Below are 19,379 nucleotides of genomic sequence, written 5' to 3'. Positions count from 1 at the left end.
CTGCACTATGATAATGTCCATTCCAAAAGGTGTGGACCTTCCGCGCACTCACACAATGGGGCTGGGAAGCAGCTGGTGCTTGCACGCAATGCCCGACCAGAGCATGTCCTGTTGCAACATATCTCTCCCCCCCTCCCTTAATCACAAAGCATCTGTTTCCTGCCTAAAGTTCACAGAAAGCCATCCACCTCTTCAGACGCCCCTTTCACCTGTCGGAGAAGGTTTTTTTTAACTCGTTCCTGCGCCCGGAGAAAATGCATGGCCCACCCTCTGTGGGCGAATTAGTCCCATCTGAAAGAAGGGTCTCGATTTGAAAAATGTGCCCATCCCTTCTCTCCAGAGATGCTGCCCGACCGCCCGTCCCGCTGAGTGTAATGCCACTTAGGAAACCTGAACGGAAAACCTCTGGAGACTTTGCGCCCCACCCAAGGTTTCCGTGCGGTTCCCGGAGGTTGCAGGTGGTTGCCGGAGGTTGCAGGTAGTGGAAGCAGACAGGGAGACTGACAGAAACCTCCGGGAACCGCACGGAAACCTCGGGTGGGGCGCAAAGTCTCCAGAGGTTTTCCGTTCAGGTTTCCTAAGTGGGACAGGGGCCATTACTTCCTGACTTGTACTCCATACCCCAACCAATGATGGCAAGCGTATCATATGCCTTATTTGCCACTCTATCTTTACCACTTGAGTTGCCAGGTTCAAGGAGCTGTGGACTTGCACCACGAGATAGAAACATAGAAACATAGAAATTAGGTGCAGGAGTAGGCCATTCGGCCCTTCGAGCCTGCACCGCCATTCAATATGATCATGGCTGATCATCCAACTCAGTATCCCGTACCTGCCTTCTCTCCATACCCCCTGATCCCCTTAGCCACAAGGGCCACATCTAACTCCCTCTTAAATATAGCCACTGAACTGGCCTCAACTACCCTCTGTGGCAGAGAGTTCCAGAGATTCACCACTCTCTGTGTGAAAAAAGTTCTTCTCATCTCGGTTTTAAAGGATTTCCCCTTTATCCTTAAGCTGTGACCCCTTGTCCCTGGACTTCCCTAACATCGGGAACAATCTTCCTGCATCTAGCCTGTCCAACCCCTTAAGAATTTTGTAAGTTTCTATAAGATCCCCTCTCAATCTTCTAAATTCTAGAGAGTATAAACCGAGTCTATCCAGTCTTTCTTCATAAGACAGTCCTGACATCCCAGGAATCAGTCTGGTGAACCTTCTCTGCACTCCCTCTATGGCAATAGATACAAAGATCTCTTTGTACACCAATACTGTTATGCCCCTGTCCCACTTAGGAAACCTGAACGGAAACCTCTGGAGACTTTGCGCCTCACCCAAGGTTTCCATGCGGTTCCCGGAGGTTGCACGTGGTTGCCGGAGGTTGCAGGTAGTGGAAGCAGGTAGGGAGACTGACAAAAACCTCCGGGAACCGCACGGAAACCTTGGGCGGGGCGCAAAGTCTCCAGAGGTTTCCGTTCAGGTTTCCTAAGTGGGACATGGGCGTTATTCCAGCATTTTGTGTCTACGGTGTCTTCGGTTAAATGGTTTGGTTCAGTTTAGAGATACAGCGCGGAAACGATGTAAGCAGGTCCCATCTTTTCAAACAGGATGAAGGGAATTAACTGTGCAGGAAGGAGCTGCAATGTGCTGGTTTACATTCACAGAGAGACACACAAAATGCTGGAGTAACTCAGCGGGACAGCCAGCATCTCTGGAGAGAAGGAATGGGTGCCGTTTTGGGTCGAGACCCTTCGTCAGATTCAGAGTCAGGGGAAACATAGAAAATAGGTGCAGGAGGAGGCCATTCGGCCCTTCGAGCCAGCACCGCCATTCATTGTGATCATGGCTGATCGTCCCCAATCAATAACCCGTGCCTGCCTTCTCCCCCATATCCCTTGATTCCACTAGCCCCTAGAGCTCTATCTAACTCTCTCTTAAATCCATCCAGTGACTTGGCCTCCACTGCCCTCTGTGGCAGGGAATTCCACAAATTCACAACTCTCTGGGTGAAACAGTTTTAAATGGCCTCCCCTTTATTCTAAGACTGTGTGGCCCCTGGTTCTGGACTCGCCCAACATTGAAAACATGTTTCCTGCATCTAGCTTGTCCAGTCCTTTTATAATTTTATATGTTTCTATAAGACCCCCCCCCCTCATAGAGGGAGAGGGAGAGGGAGACACAGAGATAAGGAAGGGTAAGGTGTGAAAACGAGGCATCAAAGGGGGCGAAGGTTAAGGAAAATGTAGATTAGATCATTGTCAGCAAGGGGAAGCTGACAACGAGGTGCACAAAGATAAAATGTAATCAGGAGGACAGTCAGATTGATTGAAGAACTAGGGTGGGGGAGGGGATGGAGAGGGAGGGAAAGCAAGGGTTACTTGAAGCTGGAGAAGTCAATGTTCATACCGCTGGGGTGTGAGCTGCCCAAGCGGAATATGAGGTGCTGTTCCTCCAATTTGCGCTGGGCCTCACTCTGACAGTGGAGGAGGCCCAGGACAGAAAGGTCAGTGTGGGAATCTCTGTTTCTCTCTTCGCAGATGCTGCCCGACCTGCTAACTGTTTATTGTGAGAATTCGTAACTCCACTTGGACTCTCTCCGATACTGTTGTACGGGGGGGTCCGGGTAGTGCAACTGGTTCTTCGTACAAATACTTTGAGTCGGGGCGGAGCGGAGTTGAAACCAGAGCGCCCGGAGAAACACACACACACACACACACACGGGGAGAACATGCAAACTCCGTACAGACAGTGTTCGTGGTCGGGATTGAACCCGGGTCTCTGGCGCTGTGAGGCAGCAGCTCTACCCGCTGCACCGCCGTGCCGACTGGCGAATTTGATTGTGAATTTGATTAAAACCTACAGTAAAAGGTGATCAATAAAACCACATGTCTCCCTCAACTTCCAGGTGTCCGATGGCGGTGAAATCGTTCCTGATCTGCGCGCTGTCATCTCTTGTTAGGCCGCCACTCCTCGTGAGAGGTGGTCTTCCAGAAGGTAAATCTCTCTCTTTGCTTCTTGTTTCCACAAAAGGACCCGAGGGTCTGAGCTACAGGGAGAGGTTGAGCAGGCTGGGACTCTATTCCTTCTGGTACAAGAGGATGAGGGGTGATCTCATAAACATGTCCAAAATCATGAGAGGGATAGATCAGGTAAATGCACAGTGCAAGAAGGAACTGCAGATGCTGGTTTAAACTGAAGAGAGACACAAAAACCTGGAGTAACTCAGCGGGGACAGGCAGCATCTCTGGAGAGAAGGAATGGGTGACGTTTCGGGTCGAGACCCTTCTTCAGACCAAAGATCCTATAGCGAGCAAGATAGCCCACTCGACGAAAAACAGGTAGCCCGGCCATGGGCAGATTCAGGGGGTCATTTTCGGCCCCATTTCCGTAACCAACTTCCATCTCCGCACTAGTATCTTTTCTCCGCTACGGGATCTTTGGTGCGGAGACGGAAGCCGGCTACAGAAACATCCTCGTAAGAATAAAACATTTTTGGTAAAAATCTTCTCCTCATTTTGCAGAATTTTAATTTATTAACACAAACTGTTCCCCCGCAACGTTGATTGTACCGCTAGTCGGGTCGGGTCGGGTCCGGTTACTGAAATGGATGAAACAAAGGCCCACGTTCCGTTGCGTAGTACACAGCCCATTGCATTTAGCAGGAGTGGTCTAGGATATTTGCTTCAGACTGGTTAGGGATAAGGGAAACGAGATCGAGAACCAGAGGACATAGGTTTAAGGTGAAGGGGGGGGGGGGGGGGGGAGATTTAATTCAAACTTGAGGGGTGACTTTTTCACACAAAGGGTGGTGGTGGGTGTATGGAACGAGTTGCCGGAGGAGAAACATAGAAACATAGAAATTAGGTGCAGGAGTAGGCCATTCGGCCCTTCGAGCCTGCACCGCCATTCAATATGATCATGGCTGATCATCCAACTCAGTATCCCGTACCTGCCTTCTCTCCACACCCCCTGATCCCCTTAGCCACAAGGGCCACATCTAACTCCCTCTTAAATATAGCCAATGAACTGTGGCCTCAACTACCCTCTGTGGCAGAGAGTTCTAGAGATTCACCACTCTGTGTGTGAAAAAAGTTCTTCTCATCTCGGTTTTAAAGGATTTCCCCCTTATCCTTAAGCTGTGACCCCTTGTCCTGGACTTCCCCAACATCGGGAACAATCTTCCTGCATCTAGCCTGTCCAACCCCTTAAGAATTTTGTAAGTTTCTATAAGATCCCCCCTCAATCTCCTAAATTCTAGAGAGTATAGGAGGTAGTTGAGGCCCCAACGTTTAAAAAAACATTTAGACAGGTACATGGATAGGACAGGTTTAGAGGGATATGGACCAAGAGCAGGCAGGTGGGACTAGTGTAGATGGCCGGCGTGGGCAAGTTGGGCCGAAGGTTGACACAAAATGCTGGAGTAACTCTACGGGACGGGCAGCATCTCTGGAGAGAAGGAACTGGTGACGTTTCGGGTTAATGGTTGAATGGTTCAGGTCAGAAGAAGGGTCGAGACCCGAAAGGTCACCCATTCCTTCTCTCCAGAGATGCTGCCTGTCCCGGTTCGGAAATTAAGTGACGGCCCGTTACACTTTTCCCCACCAGGTCCCAATGTTACCGAGTGTGTGTGTGAAGGTCAAGGCTGCACGGGAGATCGGTGCTTTGGCAAGCTATGCTTCCAGACGGTCACCATTATGGATGGCTACCCTGTTCACCACCGGGGATGCTTCAACGAGACCAGCGCTGCGATATGCCACCAACCATCACTTCCAGAGAAGACCACCCTCTGTTGCACAGATACCCTCTGCAACGCCAACGTCAAGTCAGCGCCCCCTGTAGGTACGTCGAAGCCTGGCGTGAGACGCAAAAGATTTGGTTGTTACGGAAGCCACGGAATTGCGTGACGTAAAGAATGCGTGGGATTTTTGCGCTGTGGGCGGAGTCGCTGCCTCACGGCGCCAGTGACCCGGGTTCGATCCCGACCACGGGCGCTGCCTGTACATTCTCCCCCCCGTGACCTGCGTGGGTTTTCTCCGGGCGCTCCGGTTTCCTCCCACACTCCCAAAGACGTGCGTGCAGGTTGGTAGGCTAATTGCGTGGAATTCTCTGCCACAGAAGCTAGTTGAGGCCACAATTAATTGGCTATATTTAAGAGGGAGTTAGATGTGGCCCTTGTGGCTAAAGGGATCAGGGGGGTATGTATGGAGAGAAGGCAGGTACAGGATACTGAGTTGGACGATCAGCCATGATCATATCGAATGGCGGTGCAGGCTCGAAGGGCTGAATGGCCTCTACTCCTGCACCTATTGTCTATGTTTCTATGCTTCTATGTAAGACCAAACCCTGGTAGGAACGGGATACTGATTGGGGATGACCAGCCATGATCATATTGAACGGCGGTGCAGGCTCGAAGGGCCGAATGGCCTACTCCTGCACCTATTGTCTATGTTTCTATGTTTCTATGTAAGACCAAACCCTGGTAGGAGCGGGGTACTGATTGGGGATGACCAGCCATGATCATATTGAATGGCGGTGCAGGCTCGAAGGGCCGAATGGCCTAATCCTGCACCTATTGTCTATGTTTCTATGCTTCTATGTAAGACCAAACCCTGGTAGGAACGGGATACTGATTGGGGATGACCAGCCATGATCATATTGAATAGCGGTGCAGGCTCGAAGGGCCGAATGGCCTACTCCTGCACCTATTGTCTATGTTTCTATGTTAATTGGCTTCGGTATCATTGTAAAAATTGTCCCTGGTGTGTGTGTGTAGGATAATGCAAGTGTGCGGGGGTCGCTGGTCGGCACGGACTCGGTGGGCCGAAGGGCCTGTTTCTGCGCTGTGTATCTCTAAACTAAATTGAGCTGAGCTGAACTGAACTCGGCTGACGTGAGCGAGCAATGTCACAGTCAACTGTTCATTTCTCATTTCTCAGTGGAGCGGTTCGACTGCGTTTGTGAGCTGGGTTACTGCAGGACGGACACCTGCACCGGCTTCAAGTGCTTCGCCTCCCGCACCGTTGAGCACCCGGAAGAGGTGGCGAGGGGCTGTTTCAACTCCGCCGAGCAGCCCTGCGACCAGCGTACGCCCCGCAGCCGGACCAGGTGCTGCACGGGCGACTTCTGCAACCGCAACCTGACCGTGGGCACGTTCGAAGGTGGGCCGCTGCTGGAAAATCGAAGGTAGACAAAAAAAGCTGGAGAAACTCAGCGGGTGCAGCAGCATCCACGAAGCGAAGGAAATAGGCAACGTTTCGGGACGAAACCCGGAAGGGTTTCGTCCCGAAACGTTGCCTATTTCCTTCATCGGCCTATTTCCTTCGCTCCATAGATGCTGCTGCACCCGCTGAGTTTCTCCAGCACTTTTGTCTACCCTGTGAATGAGTGATTGTTGGTCGATAATGATACTGATAACGAGACCAAGACAATGGTGTGTGATTGTACAGGGTCCCCTCCCCGACAGTCCTTGCAGGTGAGGCAGAGGGGTTCAAGTCAAGTCAAGTCAAGTTTATTTGTCACATACACATACGAGATGTGCAGTGAAATGAAAGTGGCAATGCTCGCGGACTGTTGTGCAAAAGACAAACAACAAAACAACCAAGCAAATTATAAACACAATCATAACACACATATTCTTTTACATAATAAATAATAGAAGGAAAAAACGTTCTGTAGAGTCAGTCCCTGGTGAGATGGGCGTTTACAGTCCGAATTGCCTCTGGGAAGAAACTCCTTCTCAACCTCTCCGTTCTCACTGCATGGCAACGGAGGCGTTTGCCTGACCGTAGCGGCTGGAACAGTCCGTTGCAGGGGTGGAAGGGGTCTCTCATGATTTTGTTTGCCCTGGAGTTGCACCTCCTGTTGTATAGTTCCTGCAGGGGGGTGAGTGAAGTTCCCATAGTGCGTTCGGCTGAACGCACTACTCTCTGCAGAGCCTTCTTGTCCTTGGCAGAGCAATTCCCAAACCAGATGGTAATGTTCCCGGACAAGATGCTTTCCACCGCCGCTGCGTAGAAGCACTGGAGGATCCTCGGACACACTTGTTCACAGAGTCATGAAACAGGCCCTTCGGCCCAACTTGCCCACACCGGCCCAACATGTCCCAGCTACACTAGTCTGCCAGCATTATCTGAACGGTGGCCGATTAGGAAAAGGGGAGATGCAACGAGACCTGGGTGTCATGGTACACCAGTCATTAAAAGATTCCGATTCAGATTCAATTTTAATTGTCATTGTCAGTGTACAGTGCAGAGACAACGAAATGCATTTTCGAAATGCATAAAAGGAGTCATGCAGGTGCAGCAGGCAGTGAAGAAGGCGAATGGTCTGTTAGCATTCATAGCAAAAGGATTTGAGTATAGGAGCAGGGAGGTTCTACTGCAGTTGTACAGGGTCTTGGTGAGACCACACCTGGAGTATTGCGTACAGTTTTGGTCTCCTGATCTGAGGAAAGACATTCTTGCCATAGAGGGAGTACAGAGAAGGTTCACCAGACTGATTCCTGGGATGTCAGGACTTTCATATGAAGAAAGATTGGATAGACTCGGCTTGTACTCGCTGGAATTTAGAAGATTGAGGGGTGATCTTATAGAAACTTACAAAATTCTTAAGGGGTTGGACAGGCTAGATGCAGGAAGATTATTCCCGATGTTGGGGAAGTCCAGAACAAGGGGTCACAGTTTAATGTTAAGGGGGAAATCTTTTAGGACCGAGATGAGAAAAACATTTTTCACGCAGAGAGTGTTGAATCTGTGGAATTCTCTGCCACAGAAGGTAGTTGAAGCCACAGTTCATTGGCTATATTTAAGAGGGAGTTAGAATGTGGCCCTTGTGGCTAAAGGGATCAGGGGGTATGGAGAGAAGGCAGGTATGGGATACTGAGTTGGATGATCAGCCATGATCATATTGAATGGTGAATGGTGCAGGCTCGAAGGGCCTACTCCTGCACCTATTTTCTATGTTTCTATGGTCCATATCCCTCCAAACCTGTCCCATCCATGTACCTGTCCAACTGTTGTGATAGTCCCTGTCTCAACCACCTCCTCTGGCAGCTAGTTCCATACATCCACCACCCTTTGTGTGAATAAGTTACCCCTCAGATTCCTATTAAATCTTTTCACCTTAAACCTATGTCCTCTGGTCCTCGATTCACCTACTCTGGGCAAGAGACTCTATGAGGCCTCCAACCTCATCTGCTGTATCCGCTGTTCCAGGTGTGGGCTCCTGTACATCGGCGAGACCAAGCGCAGACTGGGCGATTTCAGCCGGTGTTCCTCATATTTCGCTTGGGCAGCTTGCACCCCCAGCAGAACATAGACACAAAATGCTGGAGTAACTCAGCGGGACAGGCAGCATCTCTGGAGAGAAGGAGTGGGTGACGTTTCGGGTCGAGACTCTTCAAGTAATCCCTACATCCCCTCTCTCTCCGCCCCTCCCCCTACACTAGTCGCCGAACTAGCTTCACTGTCGTCTTGTTGAGTTTCACTGCCTGTATGACTCATCACCTTCCCCACAGCCAACAATGGACCATTGTGGGCTCCACCCTTCCTTATTTACCATTTGCATACCTTCCATTCACATGTCCCACATCTCTTCATAGAAACATAGAAACATTGAAAATAGGTGCAGGAGGAGGCACTTGGCTGCCACCTCCTGGCAAGAGCCTGCACCTACAACACACTGTAGCAACCCTGGAAAGCTTTGATGTCGCTGCTTGCATTGATAACTTGACTAATATTCTCCAGTCACAGAAGCCAATGATGTGCATACAGGTGGCATATTTCATGCACAGGGCTTTAAATTCTATATAGTTATTGAAGAAGAGGGGGAGGAAGAGAGGGGGGGGGGAGAGGGAGGGAGGGGGAGGGAGAGAGAGAGTGGAGGGAGAGGGGAGAGGGGGGGAGGAAAGAAAGAGAGGGGGAGGGAGGAGGGGAGAGAGAGGGAGGGAGATGGGGGGAGAGAGGGGGGGGAGAGAGGAGAGAGAGAGGGAGGGGGGGGAGAGAGAGAGGGAGAGGGTTAGAGAGAGAGGGAGAGGGAGAGGGAGGGAGGGAGGGAGGGGAGGGGAGGGAGAGGGAGGGAGGGGGGGGGGAGGAGGGGGGGGAGAAGATGGGAGGAGGGAGGGAGTGAGGAGGGGTGAGAGAGAGGAGGAGGAGAGGATAGGAGGGGGGAGAGAGGAGAGGGAGGGGGGGAGAGAGGGGGAGGGGAGGGAGGAGGGGGAGGGGGGAGGGGGGGGGGGGGAGGGAGGAGAGGAGGGGGGAGGGGGGGGGGGGAGAGATGGGGGGAGAGAGAGAGAGGAGGGGGGAGAGAGAGAGGGAGGGGGAGAGAGAGAGAGAGAGAGAGGGAGGGGGAGGGGGGGGGGAGAGAGGAGAGGGAGGGGGAGAGAGGAGAGGGAGGGGTGAGAGAGAAATGGAGGGAGGGGAGGAGGAGGAGGAGGGGAGGGAGGAGGAGGGGAGGGAGGAGGGGGGAGGGAGGAGAGGAGGGGGGAGGATGGGAGGAGTGGGAGGGGGGAGAGAAGAGAGAGAGGGAGGGGGGGAGAGAGGAGAGGAGAGGGGGGGAGAGAGAGAGGAGGGGGGGGAGAGGGGAAGGGGGGAGAGAGGAGAGGGGGTGAGAGAGAGGAGGAGGGGGGAGAGAGGAGAGGGAAGGGGGGGAGAGGAGAGGGAAGGGGGGAGAGAGGAGAGGGAGGGGGGAGAGAGGAGAGGGAAGGGGGAGAGAGAGGAGAGGGAGGGGTGTTAACAACAAGTGGTGTTGTGTGCCCAGTCGCTCACCACCCTCTCTGGTTTGCCCCTCCGGCAGAGCCGGCCAGCAGGTTGACGCCTGTGGTGAAGATCGTGGTGCCGGTGGTGGTGGTGCTGGTGCTGCTGTGCGCCCTGGCCGTCCTGCTGCTTGTCTTCCACAAGAAGCTGTGCCGGATCAGGAAGGTGCCGTTCCTGCACAAGGACGAGGAGCTGAGCAAGGCCGACATGCTGAAGCTCACCGACCCCGGAGACAACACCATCACCGTAAGCTCCCCCCACCTTCTGACTTCTTTGGTATGCGTTTGGGTCGGGGGGGGGGGGGGGCAGACACACAGTAGGTGGGCCGAAGGGCCTGTTTCCGCGCTGTGCCGCAAAACTAAACGACCTTCCAAATATGGGCGCAGCGGTAGAGTTGCCGCCTCACAGCGCCAGAGACCCCGGTTCCATGGAACCGGGGTCTCTGGCGCTGTGAGGCGGCCCTCCCCCCCTCCTCTCCTGACTACGGGCGCTGTCTGTACGGAGTTTGCACGTTCTCCCCGTGACCCGCGTGGCTTTTCTCCGGGCGCTCCGGTTTCCTCCCACACTCCAAAAGACGTGCAGGTTTGTAGGTTAATTGGCTTTGGTGTCAAATGTATATTGTCCCTAGTGTGTGTGTGTGTGTAGGATAGCGTTAGTGTCACTGGTCGGCACGGACTCGGTGGGCCGAAGGGCCTGTTTCCGCGCTGTATCTCTAAAAGTCCCCACACACTGTAGCAATGTTACAAAATTTTGAGATTTAAAAAATCAAGTCTGCAATTTATCCCATCAGATAAAGCATAACAATAAGTTTAATTTGACACCAAATTCACTTTCATATCTCAAGTATTAAAAAAAGTTATGACCATTTTCATACTCGGAAATTAGCATCTTGTTCCCTATTGATTTTCAATGGACATTACAAAAAAGCTGTGATCTTGGATAGTCAAAAGCCCATTTCTTAAGGAAAGATTAACATTTTTAAATAGCCTAAGTGTCCAAAGATTATTCACAAATAATTCACAATATAACATGATTTTTATATCTAATTTACATTAATTTATAGGCCAAATGGAAGGAATTTAGTGTTCAATTGCTGTAAATAAATGCCCATTTAAATCGGCTTTCTAGTGGGTTCATGTGGAACGCGCTGGTTTAGAACGTTCGCATCGCGCTGGATTAGTGCCCTCAAATGCCGAGAAAAATACTGCGGGATATAAAAAGCCCAAAATGAACTACTCGCTATAGATAACTTGATATACAGGGTTATATATATGCCCCATTTAATGTAAAAATAAGGTACATACCTTTAATTGTTTGCTTTATAAAACCCTGGGGCTGCGAGAGGTTGCGGAATGAGACAGTAATTTTAAAACTATTATAACTATATTATCGAGGCCTATAAAACTAATAATACCTTTTGCGACCGGGTCTTGCAGCGATTTTTCGTTAATGATTTACTAGGCTGAACATCTGCGATTAGTACAGCCTAGTAAAAATCGCGTTTTAAACCCGCCCCCTCCAAACAGCGCCAAAATCGTGGACCTGGCTGTGGGCAGATTCCCAATGACGATTCAGGTAGGTTTTGTAACATACCTACACACTGGGGGGCAATTTACAGACACCAACTCTTGTCGTGTCGGAGGATGAGGGGTGATCTTAGAGAGGTGTGTAGGATCACGAGAGCAGGGGAATTAGGAACATGGGTGTCAGATGAGATGATCAAAATGGCTTGTTTCCGCGCTGTATCTCTAAACTAGACTAAATTGTTCCACTCCATGTTTAAATTAACAAATGCTTCTTTTTTCCTTGCCCCCCCCCCCCCCCCCCCCCCCCCCCCCCCCCCCCCCCCCCCCCCCCCCCCTTTAGGACTTGTTTGATCACCCCCCCCCCCCCCCCCCCCCCCCAACTTCGGGTGAGTGGATATTGTCTGCCTTCCTTGTTCCCCCCCGGTACCCCCCCCCCCCCCCCCAAAACAGGTCGGTCCCCCCCGCGCTGTACCCCCCCCACCCCCCTCTACCCCCCCCCCCCCCCCCGGTCCCCCCACACTGCTGATGTAGAGTGTGTAGGTGAGTACCAGCCTTTGCCAACACCTTGGCGTTACCTTCGAATAGTTCCCCACGTGACCCTGCTACACTCGTTTAAGGAAACACCTCCATGTTAAATAGCCTAAAGTGTCAAAGATTAATTCCAAAAATAATCCCCATCAACCCCCCCCAACATGACCACGTGACCTGCTAACTCTGCCTCACAGCACAAATTCCACAAGTTCACAACTCTCTGGGTGCAAACATTTTTTCTCACCTCAGTCTTAAATGACCTCCCCTTTATTCTAAGACTGTGTGTGGCCCCTGGTTCTGGACTCACGGGTTATAGTCTTTCCGCCCATTTAATGTAAAAGATAATGTCTACCTGTTAATTTTTTTTGCTTTAAACATATTCTAAAACCTTTCCCCCTAGCTCCCCCCCGTACCCCCCCCCCCCCCCCCCCCCCCCCCCCCCCCCCCCCCCCCCCCCCCCCCACCCCCCCCCCCCCCCACCCCCCCCCCCCCCCAGTATTTAAAACCATTGGGAACCACCCTTTTTGCAACCGGGTACTTTTCCTGCCTGAAAATAGCTTATCCTAGTCCTTTTATACCCCGTTATATGTTTCTATAAAGAATCCCCCCTCATCCTTCTAAACTCCACCCCCCCCCCTTGTGAATACACTGCGTATTTGAGTCTTTTTCAATCTTTCCTCATACGACAGGGGATTAGGGAAGATTCAACAAGAGGACCCCCTGACCCCCCCCCCCTAACCCCCCCCCCCTACCCCCCCCCCCCTCAAACAGAAGTTTAGGGGTAATATGAGGGGCTTGGTTTTTGACTTCCTGTACTTCTGGGAGTGGATCTGGTCTGCCTTTCCTTGTTCAAAGAACGGTGGCCAGGCAAATCACACTGATAGAGTGTGTCGGTGAGTACCAGCCTTTGCCAACACCCTTGGCGTTACCTTCGAATTCATCCCCACGTGACCCTGCTAACTCTGCCTCAGCACAAATTCCACAAGTTCACAACTCTCTGGGTGCAAACATTTTTTCTCACCTCAGTCTTAAATGGCCTCCCCTTTATTCTAAGACTGTGTGGCCCCTGGTTCTGGACTCGCCCAACATTGGGAACATTTTTCCTGCCTCTAGCTTGTCCAGTCATTTTATAATGTTATATGTTTCTATAAGACCCCCCCCCTCATCCTTCTAAACTCCAGTGAATACAAGCCTAGTCTTTTCAATCTTTCCTCATACGACAGTCCCGCCATCCCAGGGATCAATCTCGCGAACCTACGCTGCACTCCCTCAATCACAAGGATGTCCTTCCTCAGATTAGGAGACCAAAACTACACAATACTCCAGATGTGGTTTTACCAGAGCCCTATACAACTGCAGAAGAACCTCTTTACTCCTATACTGAAATCCTCTTGTTGTGAAGACCAACATTGCATTAACTTTCTTCACTGCCTGCTGTACCTGCATTGGCAACTTTCAGTGACTGGTGTACAAGGACACCCAGGTCTCACTGTACCTCCCCCTTACCTAACCTAACCCCATTGAGGTAATATTGAGCTTGGAGGTCACTGTTCTCCGGGTCCGGCACCCCTTTCCGATGGTGGCAGCGAAATGACAGTGTGTAAGACATCTTCCCCCAAACGTGGCCTCACCAAAGTCTTAAGTCTCACCAAAGACCAATTTCCCTCTTGGGATAAATAAAGTTATATTGTATCATAAAATTCTTAAGGGGTTGGACAGGCTAGATGCAGGAAGATTATTCCCGATGTTGGGGAAGTCCAGAACAAGGGGTCACACAGTTTAAGGATAAGGGGGAAATCTTTTAGGACCGAGATGAGAAAATCATTTTTTACACAGAGAGTGGTGAATCTGTGGAATTCTCTGCCACAGAAGGTAGTTGAGGCCACACAGTTCATTGGCTATATTTAAGAGGGAGTTAGATGTGGCCCTTGTGGCTAAAGGGATCAGGGGGTATGGAGAGAAGGCGGGGATGGGATACTGAGTTGGATGATCATATTGAATGGCGAATGGTGCAGGCTCGAAGGGCCGAATGGCCTCTACTCCTGCACCTATTTTCTATGTTTCTATTTAAAGAGTCTGAAGAAGGGTATGGATTTATATGGATGGGAAGGGAATGGAGGGTTATGGTCTGAGCGCAGGTATATGGGACTAGGGGAGATTATGTGTTCGGCACGGACTAGAAGGGTCGAGATGGCCTGTTTCCGTGCTGTAATTGTTATATGGTTATATGGTTATATGGTTAAGGGTCTCGACCCGAAAAGGAATGGGTGACGTTTCGAGTCGAGACCCTTCTGACCTGAACCATTGCCCCGAAACGTCACCCATTCCTTCTCTCCAGAGATGCTGCCCGTCCCGCTGAGTTACTCCAGCACTCTGTGTTTGTCTTCGATTTGAACCAGTTCCTTCCGACACATTTCAACTGCGAGGGAACTGGGTCGTGGCGTTCCCGCCTGCACCGACTCACCGGAAACGTTGGAGAACGTTCCTCAAATCCCCGCTTGCCTTTCTCCTAGGGAAAGGCCGATACGGTGAAGTGTGGAGGGGCTTGTGGCAGGGCGAGAATGTGGCCGTCAAGATCTTCTCGTCCAGAGATGAGCAGTCCTGGTTTCGGGAGACGGAGAGATTTACAACACTGTCTTGCTGAGGCACGATAACATTCTGGGTGAGTGCGCTGTGTAAAAAAACACATATCAGATTCAATTTAATTGTCATTGTCAGTGTACAGTACAGAGACAACGAAATGCATTAGACAACGAAATGCATTTCGGCCAAGTATATTAAAGGTACACAAAAAAAAGCTGGAGAAACTCAGCGGGTGCAGCAGCATCTATGGAGCAAAGGAAATAGGTAACGTTTCGGGCCGAAACCCGGAAGGGTTTCGTCCCGAAACGTTGCCTATTTCCTTCAGGATTTCGGGTCTGAAGAAGGGTTTCGTCCCAAAACGTTGCCTATTTCCTTCGCTCCATAGATGCTGCTGCACCCGCTGAGTTTCTCCAGCACTTTTGTCCACCTACAAACCTGCACGTCTTTGGAGTGTGGGAGGAAACCGGAGCTTGGGGACCAGGGGGTCAATAGACAATAGACAATAGGTGCAGGAGTAGAGGCCATTCGGCCTCTTCGAGCCAGCACCGCCATTCAATGTGATCACGGCTGATCATCCCCAATCAGTACCCCGTTCCTGCCTTCTCCCCATATCCCCTGACTCCGCTATCTTTAAGAGCCCTATCTAGCTCTCTCTTGAAAGCATCCAGAGAACCGGCCTCCACTGCCCTCTGAGGCAGAGAATTCCACAGACTCACCACTCTCTGCGAGAAAAAGTGTTTCCTCGACTCCGTTCTAAATGGTTTACTCCTTATTCTTAAACTGTGTGTGTGTGTGGCCCCTGGTTCTGGACTTCCCCCAACATCGGGAACATGTTTCCTGTCTCTAGCGTGTCCAAGCCCTTAACAATCTTGTATGTTTCAATGAGATATCCTCTCATCCTTCTAAACTCCAGAGTGTACAAGCCCAGCCGCTCCATTCTCTCAGCATATGACAGTCCCGCCATCCCGGGAATTAACCTGGTGAACCTACGCTGGGCTCCCTCAATAGCAGGGAGTGCAGTGTCAGGGGGTCCCCCCAGAGACCATGCCCTTCGGACCATCGCTTACCTCCGACATCACCACTACCCCCCCCCCCTTCTCATGGCCGATCATCGGTTCATGAGTTGGACGGAGCGCCGGACTGTGCGTTCGGCCCCCGGGCCAAAACTCCTCACCGCTGGCCCCGCCGGCTGGGCTTTGCGTGCAGTCCAGCACCCGGGGCCAACTCATCATTCACCCAGCCACGGCCCAGTCGCTCAACAAATTGCCGTCGGGAATTTGAATGAATGAATAAGTTTATTGGCCAAGTATATTCACATACAAGGAATTTGCCTTGGTGCTCCGCCCGCAAGTGACAACATGACATACAGTGACAGTTAGGAATGACACATAAAACATTAAACATTAATAATAAAACATTATCGATTAAACATGTGAATTAAATAAAATCCCAGAGCAAAAGGAGGCTACAGATATTTGGTTATTGAGTAGAGCTACTCCTCGTGGGGAAAAAAGCTGTTTTTATTTCTGGCTGAAAGGGAATTTGTCCCTTATTTTGGAGTGGGAAAGTTGGCAGACCAATTTATTCCCTCCTGGGAATGAATAGGTTCTACGGTGTTGTATCGTGTGGCCTTTGGACTGTTCTTCATCCTTCATCGACTTTGACCCCCCTTCCATCGAGGGGATCTATCGCAGTCTCTGCCTCAAAAAGGCTGGCAGCATCATCAAGGACCCACACCATCCTGGCCACACACTCATCTCCCTGCTATCTTCGGGTAGAAGGTACAGGAGCCTGAAGACTGCAACGACCAGGTTCAGGAATAGCTACTTCCCCACAGCCATCAGGCTATTAAACCTGGCTCGGACAAAACTCTGAACATTAATAGCCCATTATCTGTTTATTTGCACTTTATCAGTTTATTTATTCATGTGTGTGTATATATTTATTTCAATCGGAATGACTCCATGTTTGTATATGGACACGCTGATCTGTTTTGTAGTCAATGCCTACTATGTTCTGTGTGCTGAAGCAAAGCAAGAATTTCATTGTCCTGTTTGGGACACATGACAATAAACTCTCTTGAATCTTGAATATTCTAACCTGTCGTCTCTTTACCTCCACAACCCACCCCCCCCCCCCCCCCCCCCCCCCCCCACCCCCCCCTCCCCCCCATACAGGGTTCATTGCGTCGGACATGACATCGAGGAATTCGAGCACCCAGCTCTGGCTCATCACCCACTACCACGAGTATGGCTCGCTGTACGACTACCTGCAGAGCAACACGGTCAGCGCGCACGCCTGCCTGCGGCTAGCGCTCTCCATCATCAGCGGCCTGGTCCACTTGCACGCCGAGATCATCGGCACGCCCGGAAAAGCAGCCATCGCCCACCGGGACCTGAAGAGCAGAAACATTCTGGTCAAGAGAAACAAGCAGTGCTGCATCGCAGACTTAGGTAACGGCCACTCTCCTGAAGGCTGAAGTCGGGTCCCAACCCGAAACGTCACCCATTCTCATTTTTGTTCTCACCAGAGATGCTGCCTGACCCGCTGAGTTACTCCAGCACTCTGTGAAACGTCACCTATCCATGTTCTCCACGGATGCTGCCTGACCCGCTGAGTTACTCCAGCGCTCTGTGAAACGTCACCTATCCATGTTCTCCACAGATGCTGCCTGACCCACTGAGTTACTCCAGCGCTCTGTGAAACGTCACCTATCCATGTTCTCCACAGATGCTGCCTGACCCGCTGAGTTACTCCAGCACTCTGTGAAACGTCACCTATCCATGTTCTCCACAGATGCTGCCTGACCCGCTGAGTTACTCCAGCACTCTGTGAAACGCCTATCCATGTTCTCCACAGATGCTGCCTGACCCGCTGAGTTACTCCAGCACTCTGTGAAACGTCACCTATCCATGTTCTCCACAGATGCTGCCTGACCCGCTGAGTTACTCCAAAACTCTGTGAAACGTCACCTATCCATGTTCTCCACAGATGCTGCCTGACCCGCTGGGTTACTCCAGCGCTCTGAGTCGAACTGCTCTCCGGGCTTGCTCTCTCTCTCTCGCCTCATGTGAAGAGGCTGGGGAGCTAAGGACAAAAAGAAAATGCGGCTTGCAAAATAAACAAGGCAGGAAATGCGCAAAAACAAATACCCCTTGCAAAATAAACGCAGCAGGAAATTTGCAAAAATAAATGCGCCGCACAAAATAAATGCAGCAAGAAATGCACAAAAAATGCGCCATGCAAAATAAGTACTGCAGGAAATGCACAGAAAGAAATGCGCCGCGCAAAATAAGTACTGCAGGAAATGCACAAAAAGAAATGCGCCATGCAAAATAAGTACCGCAGGAAATGCACAAAAAGAAATGCGCCATGCAAAATAAGTACTGCAGGAAATGCGCAAAAAACGCAATGCACCCCCCCAATAACTGCAGCCAGAAATGCACCCCCCCCAAAATAAATGCTGTAAGAAATGCGCCTCGCCAAACAAATGCTGCAAGTTTCCCGCATGCAATAATTCATCCACATGGAGCAAATTGCCATTAGAGAATATGAACCAACTAGGAACAAATTTACCATGCGCAATTGTGTGGCAATCAGCAGTAAAGTTGCGTGCATGCATTTGTTGGCAATCGCAGTAATAATTGCCTCTGTGCCGATCGCTGCCAGTGAGGGGCAAAGGCCCAATGCAGGGTTGTCTGTAAATCCAACAGGTTGCATGCAAATCCTTGCACAAAATTAATGCCACCATACCTCGGAACAGGTCGCAGTCATGCACCATTGAGACAGTGCAATTGGCAGTGCAATCGGTTGTCAACCAACAGCAAGTTGTCCGAAAATCACCGGCAAGTCGCCAGTAACGCAGCGGCATTTTGTGTAAATTTGCAGCAGGTTTTGCCAAATGCAAGTTGCAGTCAAATATGCAGCATTTTTAGTTGTTTTGTAAATCAGCAGAAAGTCACCAGCAGCAGTATTGCCTATGCTTTTGCTGCATGCTAACCAGTCCACAGAAAGACAATACATGATTACAATCGAGCCATTCACAGTGTACAGCAGCATTGTTTGTTTTTTTGCTGCAGTTTTTCCTATGTAGCTGCGGTGTTGCCTGTGGAGCTGCGGTGTTGCCTGTGGAGCTGCGGTGTTGCATGTGGAGCTGCGGTGTTGCATGTGGAGCTGCGGTGTTGCCTGTGGAGCTGCGGTGTTGCCTATGTAGCTGCGGTGTTGCCTATGTAGCTGCGGTGTTGCCTATGTAGCTGCGGTGTTGCCTGTGGAGCTGCGGTGTTGCCTATGTAGCTGCGGTGTTGCCTATGTAGCTGCGGTGTTGCATGTGGAGCTGCGGTGTTGCCTGTGGAGCTGCGGTGTTGCCTGTGGAGCTGCGGTGTTGCATGTGGAGCTGCGGTGTTGCCTATGTAGCTGCGGTGTTGCATGTGGAGCTGCGGTGTTGCATGTGGAGCTGCGGTGTTGCCTATGTAGCTGCGGTGCTGCATGTGGAGCTGCGGTGTTGCCTGTGGAGCTGCGGTGTTGCCTATGTAGCTGCGATGGAGCAATAGGCTCTTTGAAAATTACCTGCAAATTGCCAAAATGCAGTCCGTCATCAATCAGCAAATTGCATCCATGCAATAGCCGCGTGGAAGCAGTGGTGCTGCGTCTAATCAGCGCGCAGTCAGCGTGGTAGCACCTCTGCAGCGGTCGCTGTGTCTCCAGGCAGGCGACTGTGGGTGGTGGTGAGGGTGGCTGGCTCTGTGGGAAGGGCTTTTTTCCAAAGAGGCAGGAGAATGGGGTTAGGAGGGAGAGATAGATCAGCCATGATTGAATGGCGGAGTAGACTTGATGGGCCGAATGGCCTAATTCTGCTCCTATCACTTATGACCTTATGAACAAAAAAAATCAAAGCAGGTCTGAACTTTGCATCGGACTGTAACAACTTTATTGTGCCAAGACTCTGTCTGCTTTCATCCTATGAGCTGAGTTTATTGTCACGTGTAACGAG

At 50.9% G+C, this 19,379-nt stretch overlaps 1 protein-coding gene across 1 annotated transcript in view; it reads left to right on the top strand.

The window, feature by feature from the left end:
- Positions 1 to 19,379, top strand: part of LOC129714766 (activin receptor type-1-like) — an 89,345-nt gene that overhangs the window by 61,858 nt on the left and 8,108 nt on the right. The window contains 7 exon segments of the mRNA XM_055664597.1: positions 5,934 to 6,155; positions 9,790 to 9,995; positions 11,616 to 11,629; positions 12,614 to 12,699; positions 14,320 to 14,423; positions 14,426 to 14,468; positions 16,567 to 16,842. Coding sequence (XP_055520572.1) covers positions 5,934 to 6,155; positions 9,790 to 9,995; positions 11,616 to 11,629; positions 12,614 to 12,699; positions 14,320 to 14,423; positions 14,426 to 14,468; positions 16,567 to 16,842 — 951 coding nt within the window.

The sequence above is a fragment of the Leucoraja erinacea genome, chromosome 40 (assembly GCF_028641065.1).
Source record: "Leucoraja erinacea ecotype New England chromosome 40, Leri_hhj_1, whole genome shotgun sequence".
Lineage (NCBI taxonomy): Eukaryota > Metazoa > Chordata > Chondrichthyes > Rajiformes > Rajidae > Leucoraja > Leucoraja erinaceus.
Note: the sequence above shows the minus strand (reverse complement) of the source record. Positions and strands in the feature narration are given on the sequence as shown.